The sequence below is a fragment of the Amyelois transitella genome, chromosome 20 (genome assembly GCF_032362555.1).
Source record: "Amyelois transitella isolate CPQ chromosome 20, ilAmyTran1.1, whole genome shotgun sequence".
NCBI classification, from domain to species: domain Eukaryota; kingdom Metazoa; phylum Arthropoda; class Insecta; order Lepidoptera; family Pyralidae; genus Amyelois; species Amyelois transitella.
This window is the reverse complement of record NC_083523.1, coordinates 8,034,850-8,057,342: the sequence shown is the minus strand read 5'-3', so window position 1 is coordinate 8,057,342 and position 22,493 is coordinate 8,034,850. Positions and strand designations below refer to the sequence as shown.

At 33.8% G+C, this 22,493-nt stretch overlaps 1 protein-coding gene across 1 annotated transcript; it reads right to left on the bottom strand.

The window, feature by feature from the left end:
• Window positions 1-72: 72 nt before the first annotated feature.
• On the bottom strand, window positions 73-21,320 carry LOC106131540 (myosuppressin). The gene is made up of 3 exons (XM_013330656.2): window positions 21,268-21,320; window positions 891-1,084; window positions 73-505 (listed from the first exon to the last, which is right to left on the bottom strand). Exons 1-3 carry the CDS (start codon window positions 21,276-21,278, stop codon window positions 414-416), a joined length of 297 nt encoding a protein of 98 aa, XP_013186110.1. The 5' UTR covers window positions 21,279-21,320; the 3' UTR covers window positions 73-413.
• Window positions 21,321-22,493: the final 1,173 nt, after the last annotated feature.

Sequence of the window (22,493 nt, the reverse complement as noted above, 5' to 3'; positions counted from 1 at the left end):
TTTGCTGGGTCATGTTGTTTCTTCAGCGAAGAATTTTTCATGTCTAGCGGCATAAAATAAAAATCCCTGAGCTTGTCATAAATATGTATTTATTTAAAACATTACAATATCCTTAAAACTATAAAAAATGAATGCCACAAAATGTTGACAACAATGTTATTTATATCTTACAACTATAATACTTTTAGTAATAAGTACAATGCATAACCTTAATGTAAAGAGAGAGAGGTTTAGACATACATCAATCGCAGTGTGCAGATACCCTTAATAACTAAAAGGAACTTTTAAGTATGTTTTGGACAAAGTAACGAGTTTAATAAGGGGTGAAGCATTGTCGTAGGTGACCTACTGGTATGCGCGTCGTTTTATGTGCGATGCCGGTGGGGGACGCGACGGGGACGGGACGGGACGCGTCAGCGCCGACGCCCGAAGCGGAGGAACGAGTGGACAACGTCTTGCCGCTTCATTCCCGTGTCAAGGAGTTGGGGGTAGTCGCGTACTAGAGCTGGAAAGTAAAAGAATGTAAGTTGTGAAGCAATAGGTACAATAGTAAATACCCACTGGAGGGAAGTTAGTCGCAGGAGCTCTAAAGGTAATGCTCAAAGGACGCAAATCGTCTTTACAAATTGTGCCTTATTGATAGCCTAATTCTGCCGTGTGGTTCCCGGCACCAATAGCAAAAGGAATGGGACTACTCCACCTCTTTCCCATGGATGTCGTAAAATACGACTAAGGGATATAAACTCGGGATTCTTCTTTTAGGTGATGAACTAGCAACCAGTCACTATTTGAATGTCATTTCTATCATTAAGTCAAACAGTTGAACCTGGCTTATCAGCCACATTTTTGGTCAAATCTCCCGCAATTTTTGGTCAATAGACCTCACATACCTTGGTACTCTGGCACTTGTTCCCCAGCCGCCTCGGCATACAATTCTAAGAAGGTGTTCAGCGCTTGGCAGAAGCGGGCCGCGCGCGGGTCATCTTCCACTGCGCCGGCGCAGAGCGGCGCGGGAGCCGATAGCGCCGTCAGCGCACACCAAGACAGGACTAGGCAGAGAACCGCCAAGCGACAAGATTCACCACTGAGGACAAATAAATATTTTAAATTATTATTTAACATATTTAATGCCGATTGAGTGCCGTGTGGTACCCGGCACCAATACAAAAAAGTATAGGACCTCTCCATCTCTTTCCCATGGATATCGTAAAAGGCGAGTCAGGGGAAGGCTTATAAACTTGGGATTCTTCTTTTAGGCGATGGGCTAGCAACCTGTCAGTATTTGAATCTCAATTCTTTCATTAAGTCAAACATCTGAACGTGGCCTATCAGTCTTTTGAAGACTGTTGGCTCTTGCTACCCCGGAAGGGATATACACGTGAATATATGTATGTTATTTAACTCCTGCCTTCATTTGAATTGAATAAAAAAAAGAAAAAAACAGCAAGACATCTTCAATAATTTTACCAAAAAGAATAACAAAATAAAGAATCATCCCCAATAACTAATTCTAATAATAACCAGCCCACAATCAAAACAAATTTATTCCCTTTACTACCTGCGGCGAGGCCCAGTCACAATCTACTGTGTATTTCATTAGCTTTATTGTCAATAACTTTATTTGCTGCTTCGCCGGCGCTCTCCATATAATTTTCTAATTAAGTTATATTTTTACGACATCTCGGAGATTATAATCACTTGGAAACAGTAGGAGTTTAAAAGTTTTTAGGTTAATTGACTTTTATTACTTAAACCTAATAACATGAATCAATGTGAAAGACTCGAAATGTACCAATACGAGTATACCCCTACCCCTCCCTGATATTATAAATTTACTAATTTATGTTCACAGACACATCAAGAAAGGTAAACACAAGAAACAAAATTACGGTGCCGTGTGGTTCCCGGCACCAATACAAAAAGGAATAAGACCACTCCATCTCTTTCCCATGGATTTCGTAAAAGGCAGTCGCCTTTCCCTTAGTCAAGGGATAGGCTTACAAACTTGGGATTCTTTTTTAGACGACGGGTTAGCAACCTGTCACTATTTGAATCTCAATTCTATCATTAAGCCAAATGCATAAAGCTGAACGTGGCCATCCAGTCTTTTCAAGACTGTTGGCTTTGCCTACCTCACAAGATATATAGACGTGATCATATGAATGTATGTATGTTTGTACTAAATTACGGCATTTTATGAAAAAACTGTAACATTTGTCATAAAGCCCTTAGCAATACGAGTAAACATTGGTCGGCAACATTCTCTTGCAAATTAAATGTCCATTTTACATTCACACAGAACGAGTTAGTGTTAACTGAGAGTATTATAATTTCAGCACTTAAATATATATATTATAAGCTCTCACAGGTTAATTACGAAAATGGTAGGTATTATGTAGCTATCAGAACGTCTTGAAAAGACTAAATAAGGGTTTTATTTATTCCTCATAAGTATTATATCTATTTCTTATTTTTGTTATTACGGAGTATAATATACAATCTTGTGGAAATATCCTATTGCTTCGCACAGTTATTTAAAAGGTAAGTTTATTTGAAATAAAATTGTTTTTTTTTTCCATAAAGTCAAAATCTTTTCCGTAAAAATAAATTACTTAAAACTAAGCCGCTTCCAAAGCGTCACTGCAGAAAAAGTGGTAACAAACTGCACTGCAGCATTTTCTTCACTACACACTTAGCTTCACAATTGTAAGTTTGACTTAACAGCTTTTTAATTACAACTGCGTAGATAACTGCGTTCGTTGATAATCGGCGACACATCATTCCTATTGTGTTTTTATTTCTATTGTCATATATTATTAGCATTTCAATGGTGAGAGTACAAGTTGTTTAGGCGAGTAGACTCGCACGTTGTAAAAACGCTCTTGTTGCCATCACAAAGATGCCAATTTCCGAGGTTACCCAGAAATAATAAGCGCACGGTCGGTAAACTGTAGCTAAGTACAGCATTTTTGGCCGGCCTCGTGGAAAAACTCGTCCGTCCGAAAAATAATTCAGAATTGGCTTAGCTTATGACGTCATTTGACATTACGTTAACTATTAATTCGGGAGTAGCCATACTGTTAACAGGCTTAATCAAACTTCATACCAACTAAGTAGTATTATAAAAGAAAAAGTTTGTGAGTAACTTATGTACCTACATATCAATACTTATTACTTTTTCACGCAAAATAAAATGAACCGTTTTGGTTTAAATTCATAATTATAAAGCTTTTAAGTACAATTAGATAGGTTGCAATATTTACGAAACCGGAACTACGTATTTTAGATATTCTTTAAAATCTATAATATGTTTTCATAATTTCATCTCTTCATAATTGTCGCTATTTGTAACCGAAATTGTAATAACAATGAACAAACGAAATTATTCGGTTTTGGTTTCCTCGCGGAACCGGATGAAAGTGGATCAAACCCGATATGCTGTAAAATTAACTTTACATTCCCCAGATGTCCGCAAAGTGGGTCAATTAGAAGTCGCATTATTCTATTTTTTTGTTTATCCTGAAAATTCAGTGCTACATACTTCATACAGCCTTCTGTTTTCAATGTAAGGAAGAATTCTACTATATTAAGTAGGTACATATAATTAAACTATAAACTTACTTAGAATTTGTGGACCCCAGGCCAGGAGACTATGCAACTAGGTACGAGCCAAGATGAGAGAGGTAATTTATTAAATTTATCAAAAATATATATACTTATATATAGATATTTTTGATAAATTTATCAAGGTATAGATTTAAGTAGGTATGTAGGTATTTTTTATAATTTTATTATTTTAACTATCAAAGTAAATCTGTGATTTAGTATTAATGTTAAAAGTCCCTGATCACAAAATAAAATTATCATTATTTGACCTTTTAAAAAACACACATCACCACTAGATACCCACGAAAAAACAACGTCTCCGTCTCAAAAACAGGAATAATACGATATGTGAGGCATTAGCTTTGAGTTGGCGCCTTTGTAGCTCCTGTTACTGGCTAACAAGGTTACGGCCGAGTGTCTTTTGCTCTGTGTTTGATACGTTTGAGCTGTAATAGTTTGAGAGCATCTGTAAAGCTATACGACTGGAAAGTTTATACATACATATATAAATAAAATCACGCTTCTTTACCGGAGGGGTAGGCAGAGACTACCTCTTTCCACTTGCCACGATCTCTGCATACTTCCTTCGCTTCATCCACATTCATAACTCTCTTCATGCAAGCTCGGCGATTTCGGGTACTTATACAAACATATATACATAAAATCACGCCTCTTTACCGGAGGGGTAGACAGAACCAGCGGTCTCGGAAATCAATTGAAAGTTACGTTAAATTTGATGAAATTGAGATTTAAATTGTGATACGTTGCTAGCCCATGACCTACAAGTGGAATCCCAAGTTTTAAGCCTATCCCTTATTCGCCTTTACGATATGCCATAGGAAAGATACGGAGTGGTTTAATCAGGAACCACACGGCACTAATAAACAATTCCTGTAAAGGTTAAGGGTCCATTTACCGCTCTTAGGATTTCCCAAAAATCCCATGGGAAAGCCAACATGGCTATATTCAAAGATGCAGGTTAAATCTATACATATGATCACGTCTATATCCCTAGCGGGGTGTTCAGAGTCACCAGTCTTGAAAAGACTGATAGGCCACGCTCAGCTGTTTGGCTTAGTGATAGAATTGAGATTCAAATAGTGACAGGATGCTAGCCCATCGCCTAAAAGAGGAAACCCAAGTTTATAAGCCTATTCCTTAGTCGCCTTTTACGACATCCGAGGGAAAGAGATGGAGTGGTCCTTATCTTTTTTGTAATGGTGCCGGGAACCACACGGCACTAAATCTATTCTAATCTATATGTTAAATCTATTATTAGGTATAATGTTTACAAACACTCATAGTGAATTAGGTAAACTATTTCGCCTCCCGCCACATAACGTTTGTGTTACAATTATTCGAGCTGTCGACATCCATCTGAAATGTTTGTGTGTTTGTTAATGCTCTCGTATTGTTTCCGAATTATGGCTGCACTAGTTGGAGGGAAACCAAATTGATATGTGTTCATAGCATAAATTGTTTTAACGAAGTATGTTGTCGACATAATTTTTGGATTGTGAAATTTTAAAGAAAATTTGCTTAACACGTTTTTATAATAGTACCTATGCATGTCTTTATTTAAATACGGATATTAAGAATGGGATCTTATTAAAAAAAATTGTTAACTTTAAAAACGGCTTAGAGAAAAATAAAGAAATGTTATTAATTGACGTTTATATAGTAGTGTGCTCTGTCTATATTTTCAGGTTGGTAGTTTTTAAATTATCTACCACAGGAAATTACACACTTTGTTCTAGAGCTCTTTACAAAGAATACAATTTGGGAGGTAAACAATAAGCTCCTCAGTGACGTTCAAATATTTAATATTTTTGAGTTTAAAAAATACTCCTTCATACTGTTGGCGGTTTACATCTAAGTAACAGCCTGTCACGTCTTTTTTTGCTTACGGGGTGTTCTGTGTGGTGAGTGAGATTCGGAAATAGTGATAATATTAAATATTTATGGTACTATTGCTAGGACATTGCCTGAAAAATCTAAATATTTAAGTACGGAGTCAATAAAAAATGTTTCTGATTTCCCTGCCCGCCTTATCCTTTTCGTCACAAATAAATCTGCGTGTAATAGCTAGTCCGATATATTACAAGCATCCTCTTCAGGTGAAAATCTCTGACACACCAGATATTTTCTCCTACAACATATAAACCAATAGGCATCGAATTCGGCATTCCAATAAAGGATTGAGGTCCCAAAATTCCAGCGGCGGCCATTTTTATTGTTTTTCAAAGGGCATTTACATAACGCGACACACGAGTAAGCTAATAAGTTTCTTTATTTTTTTAATACATATAAATAATACTTTATTGTTGTGCCGTGTAATAGGACCAGTCTTTCTCTTTCCCATAGATGTTGTAAAAGTCGACTAAGTGACTTATAAACTTGGGATTCTATATTGGGGCGATGGGCTAGCAACAGTAGCTGAAGACCCAGTATAACAAATAGGCTACTTTTTATCCCGGAATTCCCGCGGGATTGATAGGGTTTCCATGCGAACGAAGTCGCGGGCGGCCTCTGGTACCTATGTATATATATGTATGTGTTCCTGGTTGCACAGTTCATTTCGGGGCCCCCAGATCCTCCTACACCTCCCTACTTATTCCAGTAACCTGTATCTTTTTCGGCATTGCCTTTCTGGTCCATAATTTGCGTCACAACGTCTTTTATCAACCCACACAGCTAATTCTGTATTATCGTCCCAGCAGCCGGGGTAAACAAAGTGAGCCGTTGAGCCGTCTGAAGTCCTAACTCAAACTTTTGCAGATTAAACGATTATTTAATGGCGCAGTCACGTCTCTACCCGTTACGGGGTGGACCGATTCGGACGCTCCGTCTTTTTTTTAAGTTTATTGTGAAAAATTTTTGGTACTTATAACCTCAAAAGATTACCTAACCTAAATTTTAAGAAAAAGAAATTGCATATACCTTAAAGAAATATATACCTAATACTTAGATATGTTAATTGCAGCACCACAAAGAAAATGAAACAACAATAGTTAACACAACATAAATCAATTAATCTCAAAATCTGAATGAAATTACGAACCTCTCGTTCTATTTTTTGCATAAATGCAGACGTACATATGTGCATACCCTTTGATTTATTCATAAAAAATATGAAAAACGTCGAAAAATGATAGAAGTCCTGAGAGGCACTGGCTACGACAGGGCAGCTTTTACGTTTACAAATTATGATTGATGATTCTCTGCAATGGAATTCAGAACGGAATACCCATTTGGATTTTTTCCGCATTTTACTAGACAAAAACTACTAACGTTCTTTTTTTAATCTTTTTTTATATAATAACGCCGTCTTTCTTTTTTCTTCGTTTAAAAAACTGAGACCATATTAGACTAAGGAGTCAGATTCCTAATTTGACCAAACTTTTTAAATTTGGTTTGGCTTCGTAAGTCAAAATTAAGTGACCATGCGGACATTAATGTTGGCTGGCAACTTTCATATAACTTGTTTTACTTGTTGCAAATTGGTCCATAATTAGGCGGGAAACATTTCGGAGTCGATAAAAAACATAATTGCCGAAGAGTAATGATTGAAACGATTGTTTTATAATGCTATTTTAAAATAAAATCGTTTTTTTTTTAATCTTAGAGCAATGCCTTAGGTTCTCGGTTCTTTAAAAAAATAAAGAAAACCTTTAAATTAATAAAATAGTAGATACCGTTGAGTAAATATCTACAAAAAATACAATTATCTAGTAAGTTACTAAGTTTATCTAGTACAATATCCCTAAAAACTATATTATACTGATTATCGCTAGAAGGAACTATTTCTAATAAAGCAGATAAGGGTTAAGTCGGAAATAAAAATGCATATCGCGACAACTACGACTTACATTGCTAGGAAACGGAATATAAATCTTGTAAGCACGATTGAGACGGGTTATGAAAAATTCCAAAATATTACCTACTCATGCAGCTATTGGGAATACTTGAATATGATGAAAAATCTTTTAGATAAAATATACCGATGAATTATTATATATTTACTGCTTCACTTTTTTTTATTTGGATTTGTGCTGTGGAAAAGATTTGGCAAAGTTTTGAACAGTTGGAAACTTTAAGCAAGTTGTGAAATAGAATTTTAATTTCAGACCGAAAATTAAACGAGTAAGAATTAATTAGTAACAAAATATTCAATTACAGAAAGTATACTTACACACACGACATCAAAAATCGAGTTTAAACAACACTAAAACACATCATATTTACAAAATAACTATCTTTAATTACACACAACAATCGCGTTACTATAATATATTTTTATCTACGGTTAATAAAATAAAAGTTTAAAAATAGTGTTGCGCGGTATTTTTAAACGTTATTAACGAGAGTTGAACGGCTGAGATAAATATCGAGATGCGTGCACGCACGATACTGAGGCTGGGACGGGATACCAATCAATTTATCTCGGGAACGTCGACTAAAGAGATGCACTTGCATGCAATATCTTAAGATGACTAATTTATCGACAGTCGGTAATAATTGATACGGGCACTTTGATTGACCCGGTAAGTAATGTATTGATAAGTTATAGGGCTAGTATCGCGCTGTAAAGTAGGTAGGTACTTATGTTTATTGGAAATATCTTGGATAGGTATCTAATAAATACTTAAAAATCTTGGCAGAAGTGTTTTGGTCAAAAATACCTAACAGAAAAGAATAAAAAATTAATACAGAAAAAAATAAAACTATAAAGCCTGTGTAGCTTTATTATAATACAAATTAAACTAAACGATAAATACAGGAACAAAATTCATATCTCCTCTCATGGGTCTACTGGAAGAGATTTCTTTTGAAATAAGTAGCACCTTTGTACTATAATTACTGTATTGAATGCTCCTGTATATAATTTTGTGTACATAAATAAATAAATAAAATTCTTGAAGAAGACAAAATCACAAATAAGTAGTTGAGCATAATAGCAAAAACGAACACGACACATTAAGTATATTTTATCGAAATATCGATAATAAAGCAACATCCCTAATGCCTACGTGTAAACATGCACGTAAATGATCCACTAAATGCACCATGTCTGCACTATATTCCCACAGGATTAAAACAGACCAAAATGTAACAATCTTCAAGGTCGGAGTGGGAAGGCCTAGACGAACGTATCTTGATTAAATTAATAAACAATGGAAATAAAAAAAATACCTCTTAATATTGTAAGTATAGATTTGCGGTCACGGTTCAGAATGATATAAATATTATTCTCGTAACGTATTTAAAAACATATACTGATTTGAGCGATCACGAATAAAAAAGGTAAGTATCTCTTATTTCTTCAATTTTAAGATCAAGGAAATCCTGAAAAGAATTAGTAAAGTTGTAATACCAGAACTAGTCAAATCAAACAAGCGACAACAATACATACATACATACATATGGTCATGTCTATATCCCTTGCGGGGTAGACAGAGCCAACAGTCTTGAAAAGACTGACTGGCCACGTTCAGCTATTTGGCTTAAAGATAGAATTGAGATTCAAATAGTGACAGGTTGCTAACCCATCGCCTAAAAAAAATCCCAAGTTTGTAAGCCTATCCCTTAGTCGCCTTTTACGACATCCATGGGAAAGAGATAGAATGGTCCTATTATTTTTTGTATTGGTGCCGGGAACCACACAGCACTGCCGGGAACCACACGACAATATTACAATGGAATTAATCAGTGACGTGTGTACTCCAATGACGCTAAATGCAACAGTTCCTACTGCACTGGCTGTAACTCGACGCGATAAATACTGTTTGCGACCGTTGCTAAACCCGTCTAATTAATAAACTACAGGATTAACTAAACGCTCGTTTTACGTTTGTTTGTTGTGGTTTATTAGGTTTTAATTTGTAATTATATGGATGACCGTACATAACAGTTAAACTATATGCAATAGAACTTTTTACTTAAAAGAAAATATAGAATTTTAAAATAAATTTGCTGATAACGAAATTGCATGTAAAACATTCTTCAATTCAAATAATAAATAAAATAAATATAAAAAAAAAATTAAAGTAAAATTACATAATCATTAATTTTACACAAAATATTAACGCACTTTGAAATGCAAATCCGCGTTGTGGTTACGCCTAAGCAATTAAAATCCAAATGACCACTACGCAACTAATTAGCATATAGATAAATATTGTAATATGCTGGCAACACAAGTCTTTGCATTTAAAAATAATGTAGACGCCATCTTGGCTTTTATGCCGCCAAAAGTGGCTTTTAGCGCGAATAAACTTAATGGTAAAGGCACCTTGCATATGTTAAATTTGGAAGATATTTACCTTGTGAGAAAAAATTACGTGATGAACGTGCTCTGTTTCTGAATAAATAGAAATTGAAGTGATATAAAAATCAAGATATAAAAGTCTTATGATTTAAGACATTTCAATGTGTGTGATGAAAAAAATATGTATAAGTACGTACCTACGTTATTAATGTCGCCACCTGTTGCTTTTCTTTAACTATCGTGTAACTTATTGTATTGGATCGATCATGGTTACCTACGCATCCAGTTACCTGAATGTGCAGGTTTCCTCACGATGTTTTCCCTCACCGTAAGAGCATCGGTTAGTATTCGCAAACTAATGTTCATACATAACTTTCGATAATAGCTATTGGTACATGGCCGAAGTATTTATTAACCATTTTAATCGGTAATTTTTATTTTAGTTGTCATTGCCAATTGTACTCTCAATAATATTTGTTGCGAAGTCTTTCTTCTAAGGACATCTTTCAATATTTCACGAAGAATAGGACTAATAAAGAAAAAAAAAATATTCACGACTTTTTTTTCTTTTCATTGAGCAATACGAAAGCAAAGTTTTCGGCCGTGGATGGCACAGACACGAACACAATTTGTTCCAATGAATCCGACAGGTGTTTACTCGCCGTTCAATATCCATTATTTATTCTACTGTTTTATTTGTTTGGGCAACGATACATGCGACTACACGATTTATGTAATTAATTTAAGAACACATTTAAATAAAGTGAAAAAATATAATCACTCTTATATTTCAGTCGTAGAAAACAGATTTACTGACTTTTCAACGGTTCCCATGAGAAAAAAATTAAAGAAATGCAACAGGTGGGTGCGAAAAAGTAAAAAAAAAACAGACCGTGATATCGCACTATAGTTGGTCACTTTTCTCATCCCGGAAAGAGTGACTCAAGTATTGAGTAGAGTAGGTACAACTGCGAACATAAAAAAACCAAAGAAAGAAACAATAAGAAACCTAGAAAAATATCTATTTTAAATTTTGTATTCCAAGATGTCAGAACACGAGAACACGACAGTCTCAAAGCCAAAACTTTTGAATTGTAATAAAACCGAAGCTCCACATAACTAATACGAAGCTTAACGACACAATTTTGAGACACGGCAGTTTAAAATTTAGCCACTAACTTTAAAGAATAGGTCTTAAAAACTATGTTTTTACTAGTCTTTAGCAAATATATGTCGTAGTCGTGACCAGTATCGTATAAAAGTAGTGTAAGATTTTACTCTTCAATATTTTAGATAAATAAGCAGGAAAATAAATGGTCGAGTAGCATCCTTTTTCATGATGTCCTGACTGTGTATCAAATCTGTACTTGGGTAACCCAGGGGTTACTAGCACTGCGCTAAAGAGACTGATAATGATTTAGATTTACTTGATGAGGATATAATAAATAGTAATCAATTAGACAGAAATTAATGAGAAAGCACACAATGATAAGCACATTACCTAGAATTGCAGAAACCATCAACAATGAAGGTCTAGACTTGGTGAAGATAAAATAATTGTAATTGAAATCAATCAATTAGACAATTATGGAGTCCATATAAAAAGAGTAAAGACAGATCGGTCTTATAATAGAATCAATGAGAAAGCATTTGAACAATATCCGGCATTGCAAGCAAATAATCCGACTTCAGTGACAGGCGAAGATTTACGTCGCCCCGTGGAAAAGTTACTTATTCTGGCGAACCGAAGTAACGTCTGCTTCCGTTGGAAAGGAGGAGACAAAAATAAACGTGTGAACTTGTCGAACGTGAAATTTGTTTATTTTTACGTAAAAGAGTACAGATTCTCTTTTGGTTGCCCGTGCTAGGCTGTGGGTTAAGACAGAAATTGCTGTATATGAGACTAGAAATTGGTGGTTTTAAGTCAAGACAATTTCGTTTTCGTAGATATATTATATTTCGATTAATTTTGTGGAAATAAGGAATTTATCAAGATTTTAGGTAATAGAAATCTGCCAAAAAACCTTTTAATAAGTAACTACGAAAATTTACCAGTTTCATTGTAATGGCTATGGCTGTCTGGCTGATGACCGTTCTAACAGACATATCTTTAAGGATATGTTTGTAAATTTGTCTTCAGTGGAAACAAGCGAGGGCAGAATTTGAATTAGATACAGTATGGTGAGAAAATTAAAATATTTCAAATACTCATGTACTTCCCAAAAATATTATACTGCATGAATAGCTAAATACAGAAGAAAATTGTGAAAGGAAATTGGTTCAAAGCATCTCATACGAGAATAACGAGTAGCTGCAAGCATTATTTTCTGTGTGAACGGTAATGAAAAAGTATGCAAATATTCTTTGATACAAACATGCAGCGCAAAGTTTTGTCACCATTTTTCTTGAAATGAATAAAGATTTTTTCATTGAAAACCTTTTCAATTGATTCTCTGCCAGTCGAGCCGCCCTCTAAACGGATTTCAGCAAAACGTGACCATATGGGAAAACATACTTAACTTCACTTTGGATAGGTAGGTTTGGGTGTTGTTGTGTTGTGAACATTTTGGATACGGAAAATAGAATTTTATTGACCGAGCGAGCGAAGCGACTGGAGCGAGCAAGGTCCACCAATAAAGGGGCAAAATAGATTTTTGTATGCATGAACATATGTTTCTTTGTATAACTTTCTAACCGCGTTGGTCTGATTTTGAAGAAATTGAAAATGATCTGAGAATTATATTTTTTCATTAGTGGGTTTTCGTGGTTCATCTTCAAAATCGTCTATAAATAAATTAATAATTTATGCTTTTTATTATTATAATTTTGGGCGTTTTGAGCAAAAAATCAATAACCGCTAAAATTACTTTACTTACTTTTATATGTTGTTTATTTATTATTTTCTTGAGCCAATGAATGCAAGACCCTGCTTACTTACAACCTGCCACTTTCTCTGGATCTAAATTCCAATAGTAGGTAAAGCTCTTTTAAGAGTCTTACAACTTTCGGTTTTTTATATTTACTCCTTACATTAAAAAGATGTTACAAGGGAATGTGTCCTATTTTTCTTCATATATTTTGAACATTTCATATAAAATTTCAATAAGTTAACCTTATGTTTTACTTAGCGCATATAAACTCTAAATAAGCATGGCAGTCGGTAATCCACACAAGGTACATATATTATAGTTGTGATATATGTATGTAGAAGATCAGATTCCTTTGGTGGCGGCAAATCTAAAATAGCACAGTTTTACCCTGTATATCGGTATCACAACATCAAACATCTATTTCCGCGGCACGAGGCAGTAGCATCCTGCAAATTGGCCTAATTCAGCCGCGTTCAAAATGCAGAGCTGCGTTCAGAAATCTGATTAAAAGTCAACGCGCGCCAAAAAGTGACAGTTGACGGCCGCCATGACAGATAGTTGGGCATATTATGCTGCGACACGACCGCTCTAGGCACTTTTAATTACAACAGTCGCTAATTACTTTTGTTAATATATAAATTGTTAAAAGTTTAAAGTTATTTTCTAAGGTGAAAGTGCAACTCACGAATTGTTGACTATAAACGAAAAAGTATTTCTAAAGTTCTAGTCTCTCCCCCCCTTTAGAGAAGTACTGTTTATTTTTTATTTTTCACACTTAAATAAAATCGATTGAAGGGATATCCCGACGACAAGTCAGGTTAACAGTACCTACTGTAAACCCACGAGTTGGTATGAAGAGAGAAAAGAGGATGATAGGATTTCTATCCGCAGAGACGACATCTTTTTTTTCCTTGATCACTGTTGTCAATATCATCGCAAGCAAATCTATGTAGTCTCTGCGTATCCCATCCGGAAAAAAGGCGCGACTTTGTTTTTTTTTTGTTGTTAATATTATTTAATTTTTTGCTGTCCATATAAAAATAAAAGTAAATTAATACGCTTTCAAATATAGTCAGAAGAAGTTGCGTGCAGCAAACAGTAGAAAATGATTTTAAAAATCAATGTTTGTTTAATTTTTCTTTTATTTTACAACGTTATATGACATTGTTTCGGCCGCGGGCGGTTTGGTATTAGCAATCGAACGGTGTATTTCCTTTGGGACGTGTACCTGCAAACAGTTACTGGTCCGCACTCATTTTGCGGTTTACTTTTTAATAAGTTTCGTCCGTGGATCTTTGTTTTTCTGCTTTTAATCACGTATTTTTAATTTGCAAGATTTATTTCAATTCTGCTTACAAAATAATAATAAAGAATACCTTCATTTAATTAATGGTATGACAAATAAAAGAAAATTTACACACAGGATAAAAAAGAAGAAGGAATTTGAACATTAAAATTTCACTAGCAAAGCCAGACTAGGGGTTGGTTTTTTCTCAACTCTTATTAATTAAGGCTTTTCGAACTAACGATTATTACATAATAGACAATATTAACGATCAGTTTGGGTCGCGTATCCGAAAGACTAACGATAACTACTGAGAAACCTTTATCATTATACTTAGTTATCACGTTTTATTACCAATATTCTTCAAAGAATAAATAAATAAAATTACCCGTCTTTAAAATATAAATCTGCATTTTAGACGTTAACTTAAATGGCACTTTCACGTACTTATTGATTTTCTTTGTCGCTTGGTCGACGGGTGAATTTAGTAAATAAAAGAAATAAATTTCAGATTTCTTAAAAATATCAATTTTTTAAGAACATTTGAAAAATTTAAAAAAAATTATAGAACATTTGTGCCCTTTTCGGTGCGCACGAGTGTTTTTGTTAAGATAAGTACAATGTAGTATTAATTAATCTCAGAATCTTTGTCAATTTCATCTTAAATATATACCTATATATTATAAACTTTGCAATAAGTTACCTATTTACCTCCATTTCCATTCGATTCGTACTTTTCCTGGATGTTTCCAGTCGATTGCTTCAGATAATTTGAATCTTTGATTGTAATTTTACAAATATTTAACTTATATCATGGATGGTTTGGAGGAAAATTTTGAGGCATTTCTTATGAGCACTGGCTAAATGCGAAGTCAAGCTTCGCGTGTATTATGAATTTGAAAGTAACATTTTTTTTACAAAAACATCTCTTTTACTAAACCTACTAAAACTAACTCGAAACTAAACTTACTGTTTACTCTTAATAAGTATCAATACCTAAGTACTTATATCATGTTTTGAACAGTGGGGTTACAAACAGCAGAAAATTCTTTAAACGTTCTAATTTCTAATTTTGTAAAAGCGATCATAACGACTTTATTTTTGTGTAGCGGGAGCGATGATTCGGCTCGACCGCTATCAGAGAGAAGATCTTCCGCCGAACCGCGGCTCCGACGATGTTGAGTCGGAGGTTGTATTTATGCTCCAATCCATGAAATCATTGAAATCGCGATTTAGATTCTTCGTTGCTATTGGCTGAGCGCGTCTATTTCTTCGCAATGACTGACAGTTGGTGTGTGATTGGATGTTGTGACGTGTGGCGTAGAGATGGTTCCACTTGTGTATCTTTTATATTTACCTACATGCGTATACGATTTGGCAAACAAAGAGATATATTTTCAACAAACGCCTTCCTGAAATTCATGAACAACGCTGAATTATACAAGATTTTGTGGACCACAACAAAATGCTGCCAAAGCAAATAGGTACAATTCTTAACATACATATGATGAACTTAATTAAAATCCTTTTGAAATTAATAAGTTCAAATTAATAATTAATCTTCCTTAAATTTAGCTTGTATTTGATTTTTCCTACACATGTAAATTTAAGGAAATATTCTTTTTTTTTTTATTATTATTGTATGAAAGATCTTACAAAACATTAAGTAGGTATTAACTTAGCATAGCGAAACCACTAAGGTTAGTATAATCTCAAACCTTTTGAAAGTTGGAATTAAACAAATTTTATAAATCTCTAGAGACTCAGTATTTTAACGACCTGATTTTTACACTTATTTAATTTTATAAAGTATTAACACAGACAAATGAAAACTAGTAACCTATTTTAATGTATAAAAACTAAAATAGTAATTTACTTATCGATAACAAAAATACTTATATTCAAAAAATAAAAGAATGCAAAAGACATCCTCGAAATAAAAACTTATTCACACGGGAGTAAATCCCCCTGCAATAAGCTACAAAATTATTTATCTCGAACATGATTTGTTCTTGCTTTTAAGCTACACGCTTACGAACTAGCAGCCAAAAGCTAACTCATAAATGTAGAATATACCTGTCAACATAACTGACAGATTTTAAAATGGCCGCATGTTTCTCTTGTTCATAAATTGACGTGCAAATGACAACGGGTCTGCATGCGACGTATATTTAACGTGATATAAAACCTCATTATGTTTTGCAAAAAAAATTACCATAGTTCCGGGCAACAATATAAAAAAGGATAGGACCACTCTATCTCTTTCCCATGGATGTCGTTAAAGGCGACTAAGAAATAGCTTCGACTTAGACTTCATTAGCTTGGGATTCTTTGAGAGTTAGCAACCTGTCAATATTTGAATCTCAATTCTATCATAAGCCTATTAGCTGAACGTGGCGTATCAGACTTTCAAGACTTCCGGCTCTGTCTACCCCGCAAGGGATTTAGACGTGATATGAACAAATGAATGATTCATCGTCGTTTTCCTATCATTTATCTGTCTTTAAAGTAAATGTAGGGTATGGGTCCGCATATATTTATAACTTCGAAGTACATTAAAAAAAAGGATTCTCGTTCGTTCCTGACCGCTACGGTAAGAATTGAAAATATACATCAAGGCTTTTATTCATACACGCCAAGTATGTTTTGTTGACAACTGGACCATTCATACAAACAGCAAATTTCAAACCAAGCCTAGACTCATTCAAAATAACCTGAAGCTGTCTTGTAAGTGGAAAGCCGTTCACGCGAAATTCTCAAACCTTAAAACATCTTCGCAGGATTCGTAAACGAGTAGAAATAACAACAAAACTGAGATCTAACCACAGTTTTGCATAAAGTTACAGTTCAAATGTTTCCTCTCAAGATCAGACTCGTAACGAGCAATTTGTCAGACAAAGAGTGAAGCGACTTGAACCATGTTGCTCTTCATTTTATTTTGAAAGAACGTTGTATCAATTTACTAGGTCTTGGCAGATACTTACTTGTGCTTATTTTCACGTTCTCAAAATTAAAATATAAAAGATAATGTCGTTTCCAATCTAAACTATGATTTGTACAAATATTTAAAAACATCAGTATAGTGGTTTTACCATATAGAGGTAACATACTAACTTACGTATTTTTAATATAAGTTGTTTAGTGGAAAATTGGAATAAAGCATTATTTTAAAACACTGGTCTAATTTTTGTGGAATTGAATAATGAAAAAGACGTCGTTTACAAAAACTGTATGTATATTAAAGAAATTTAAGGATAAACAAAATTAAAACATTTTTAATAACTGCTTCTGAATAATATACGTGAAGCCATAGAAAGCGGAATAATACTTATGTATAAGATAAAGTTAACACTTCTATGCTTGTCGAAAATCGAAGAAAAGAGGTGTAAGACTACGAATTGCTTCTATGCTGGTCGGGCAAAAATTGTGTGAGCCAATTGCTTCTCTTTCCAAAGTCAGTCGAGGAAATCACTTATATGATAGCAACCTGATATGTTTTGTATTTTTATTATATATTTCTATAATAATTATTTTTAAAATATTGTTGTAAAGAAAAATAAAAACGTTTCAAATTAGAGACGTCTTGGCAAAAGGTGTAGAGTACCAGAGCCGAGTTTGCATGAAGAGAGTTATGAATGTGGAGGAAGCGAAAGATCGTGATCGTATCCCATAATTATAAGTGGTTAGTTGTAGTCTCTGTCTACCCCTCCGGAAAAGAGGCGATTTTTATGTACCTATGTATTGTTTTGTAAACCGTGGGTCACTTTAATTTGTTTGTAAAGATCATAAGTTTGCAGGTAAAAAGACTATCCGAAATATATTGCGTTCTCAATTTCACTTAAGGCAGATTAAACAGAACATTAATGGCTTCCTGGACGATTTAAATCCCTGGACCCTCTGGATGGGGAATGGGGAACAACACAGTTTTTTTATATAATCACACTAGCTACAGCGCGGGACTCGCTTCCGTGGTAATTTCCAGAAATTTTAATTTAATTTTTTTAATTTATATACGGGACAAATTACACTGATTAAGTTAGCTTCGAAGTAAGTTCGAGACTTGTGTTACGAGATACTAATTAAACGATACTATATTTTATTATAAATACTTATACAGATAAACATCCAAGACCCAGGTGAATCAGAAAAAGTTCTTTTCTCATCATGCCCTGACCGGGATTCGAACCCGGGACCTCCGATGTCACAGACAAGCGTATCACCGCTGCGCCACAGAGGCCGTCAGAAAAAAAGTAGCCTATGTTATTTCTAAAGGTCTATTCTAATGTATACCAAATTTAATTTAAAACAGAGAGTTTATTCGTGACGAGAATTCAAATTTATTAGTGCATATATAATTCATTTTAATTATCATAAAAATATTTACTTTTTTACATGTGTGGATGTGGTTTTAATATTTTTTAATATAAAATGTGTTAAAAAAGTTAGAAAAATACAAACAGTCTCTCTATCTTTCCCTTTTCCGATAGGGTGGACAGAGACTGTATCCTTCCACTTGCCACGGCCACAATCCTAAATGTCACATTCCTAAATCATTGGCACTACAGAATGATCAAACGTCATTAAAGTCAGATTATGATGAGTATGCGATGATGCTACGGTACAAGGGGATTACAGGCAGGGCTTTTATGTATGTAGATACAGATTTAAAGCTGCGCTGTGCTTACACATCTTTAATAGTCAAGTACTCTGTCTACCCCACCGGAAAAGACGAGTCATTTTATGTAGGTATACTCACGTAATTAGGTAGAGGAGGGGTAGACAAAAACTTAATCTTTCAACTTGCCACAATCCCTGCATACTTCTTTAAATTTAATAGAACTAAATATATGTCACCAAAATCGGACCAGCGATTTAAAGGATACTTAAATATATTTAAGAAAAAAATAGATTTTAAGTTTTAGTGGTGTGGCCTGCCTGACGTTCCGTACATTCTGTCTTTTTCTCTTACCCAAACGAAATAGACAGGGCCAATAGTTATAAGATATTCGACGGTCACGTTTCGTGACCTAATCACGAAATAGAGTTTCTGAGATTTATAGAAAACGTTTTTTTTTCTAATGCAATTGACCAACTGAACGTGGACTGTCCATCTCACACTAAAACAAGACACCGCTCCCCATTTTTAATCTGTCAAATGTCAAATCATTTATGTTTTTTTTTTTAAAACCCGTTCTTTCTTTGAATAATAACAAAGATTATCGCCTCCGTGTCCCAGTACCTAGCTACATAAGTCCTTGCTAGCAACAGGTGTCCCAGTTCACTTGTAGATTCTAAGTTATATAGTTCGTGTTTACAAACAAAATCTAAAGCCGATGGATTTCTGATTCAAACTGAATAGACCTTATTAAATTTGTACATAATAAGGACAAGAGTTGGCCGACTATTGGTACACTTTGGCTTTTCTGACCGTGATACTCATTTTAAATTCACAATTCATAATTTTAAAAAAAGATACGATTTCTTTTGCCATATACATTTAAAAAAATCACACATATTTAAAGAACATTATTAATGAAACTATAATGTTCTAGATGTGAAAATTAATTTTATGAATTCTATTTTTGAAATAGTAGCCAATGTTTTTTTTTCGCGCAAGGACAGCCTTTGGTCACTGAGCGTGTCGCCTAAACCTTTGATTTAAAATGTGTAGAGCGGTCTGGACCTCAATTTTCGAAAATTGCCATCAATCCTTTATTAAATTTATACGGGATTTCCAAATCTTAACTTTTTAAGAGGATACAGGAGAAATTCCTTGTAAAAACATTTAGAAAGTATTTTTTTTTCTATTCTTTTGGAGATCCATCAGTATACAATAGTGCTACTATAAAAGATATAAATTGTAAACATTTAGATGAAAATAAAAGGAAAATGAAAGATAATATTACGGTTATCTTTTTGATATTTCCTTCTCACGGTAAAGTTAACTTTTTAGGGTTGTGCCTATAGTTAAATTAAGTAACATACAAGTACATTGAAGTAAATCGGCTGAAATTACCGGTAATTGTCGCATTTTTTACAATTTATGAATGTTTATGGAAAGATTCTTTGTTTATTTATATAAATATTAAAAGAAACCATAGATGTATTTTGATTATGGCTAAAAAATGCCTCTCTCTTGATTATTTCACTAAGTAAATTTTTTATAAAATTTGGTATTAACTCGGGAAACTGACGTCTAATCCTTCTAGCAAAGTCTCTGTAAAGTTACTTAACTTGTATTGAACTTTCTTAGATATGACTTATAAAGCTTAGTCGTATCGGAATGTTTTGGAAAAAATATAAATAACTAGGAACTTCTAGAAATTAGTTTTCGAAATTTGTCTTCTGTTTTTTTTTCATAGAAATGTGTATTTTCTACTTCTCAAGTTAGCAAAAACAGCAGAAAGTGTCAAAATTATTATTTAATTTATTTACCACAAGCTTTTGTCTGCGGCTCCGCCCGCGTTATAAGAACCGTATATTGTCCTTCTTCGTACTTCACAATAAATGTATGCAAAATTTTATGGAAATCGGACAGACACACTTTCACATTAATAATGTCAGTATGGACGGTTTATTACAGTACAGAATATACGAGTATGTTGGCAATACAATTTTAGATAAAGATTTCTAGACGTGGGATTTGACATCCTGCGTTACAGTAAAATTGATTGTTAATATTGAATTTTATTTTTGTTTTTTTTTTACATTTAATTCTTTTTAAAGTCCTTCATTCTTTTTATTTTTCTTTTTTTAATAATATAATCGTTCGAATTCTGTTGAACAAATTAAGCGACTTTTTTTATTTATTATCGATCTTTATATTTAATTGACAGTTTCCATGATTTGTAGTATAACAGTAACATTTAACCTCTGATAACGACCACCAGTCCTAGGTTCAATTCCTGGTAACCTTCTATAAAATGTTTTGTAATATTATTTTATACCTAATCGTAACCAGTTGAAGTAATCTTGAGTCTTTAAAAAAAATAGATATTTTAATACTCGCCATGTAACCTTTTTAATTTTTAAAAAGTTTTTTTAACGAATTGGTATCTTCGTAATTCGTTGAGATGTAAAAATTTCACTACGATTTTCATTTCGTATTTATTTGAAGTATTTTTTTATTTTCCATCTTATTTTTAATTTATAATGATACAAACCTCAAACAAAATAACATTGAAAAAGAAAAACCATCAAATTTCATTAAAAAAAAAAACTTCAAAAAAGTCACTTACCAGACAGCCATTGCTACGAGTTGCTACGACGGCTACGAAGTGCGTAGAGCTACGAGAGTGCCGCGGCAGCCGCGTAGCAGCTTTTATATTGTAGAGGCGCCCACGGTCCCCCCTCTAGTGCATGCCTGCAAATATCGCTGATTGAAATAAATAGACACCTTCGATTTCTGAGGTCCTGGTACCTTTATATTAGAAACTAGTAGGTGTTGTCTTCGGTTTTTATCGGTTTTCGATTCTAGTTTGTTTGTACTTTTTGATTCTAGATAATATTTCCGCGCCTACAAAAATGATACGCCAATTAAAAGTACACCTTTGATTTCTGAGGTCTTGGTACCTTAATATTAGAAACTAGTAGGTGTTTCCTTCGGTTTTTATCGGTTTTCGATTCTAGTTTGTTTGTATTTTTTTGATTCTAGATAATATTTCCGCGCCTACAAAAATGATACGCCAATTAAAAGTACACCTTTGATTTCTGAGGTCCTGGTACCTTAATATTAGAATTAGTAGGTGTTTCCTTCGGTTTTTATCGGTTTTCGATTCAAGTTTGTTTGTACTTTTTGATTTTAGATAATATTTCTGCGCCTACAAAAATGATACGCCAATTAAAAGTACACCTTTGATTTCTGAGGTCCTGGTACCTTAATATTAGAAACTAGTGGGTGTTTTCTTCTGTTTTTTTCGGTTTTCGATTCTAGTTTGTACTTTTTGATTCTAGATAATATTTCCACGCCTACAAAAATGCTACGCCAATTGAAAGTAGCTGGTACCTTAATATTAGAAACTAGTAGGTGTTCTTCTGTTTTTTTTCGGTTTTCGATTTTGATTCTACGCTAATTGAAAGTAGCCGACACCTTTGATTTCTGAGGTTCTGGTACCTCAATATTAGGAACCAGTAGGTTAATTAGGTCTTTTATATGGACATCTGACAAGTCGGCTTTAGATCAATGTTAAAAAATTTGTTTATATAGGTGATGAGTTTTCATGGTACTAGAATAGTAAACTTCTTTTTTTTGCCTGTAAATATACCTGATTGAAATAAGTAGACACCTTAGACTTTACATTGATATTGGTAACAATTAACTTTTTAGAAAGAGATAATGTCTAAGTTCCAAGGGGGAAAAATATGGTATTTCCAATTCTCAATTTAAATGCATTTCTAAATTAAAACCACCCAAAAAGTCCACGCACGTTTTCAGAAATCAACATGTGAATGACGTTATTTAGGT

Bases quoted from the DNA above. Each gene is read 5' to 3' on its own strand.
- LOC106131540 (XM_013330656.2), bottom strand. The intron at 506-890 runs GTATGTGAGGTC...TTTACTTTCCAG, and splicing joins ACAAGTGCCAGAGTACCAAG to CTCTAGTACGCGACTACCCC.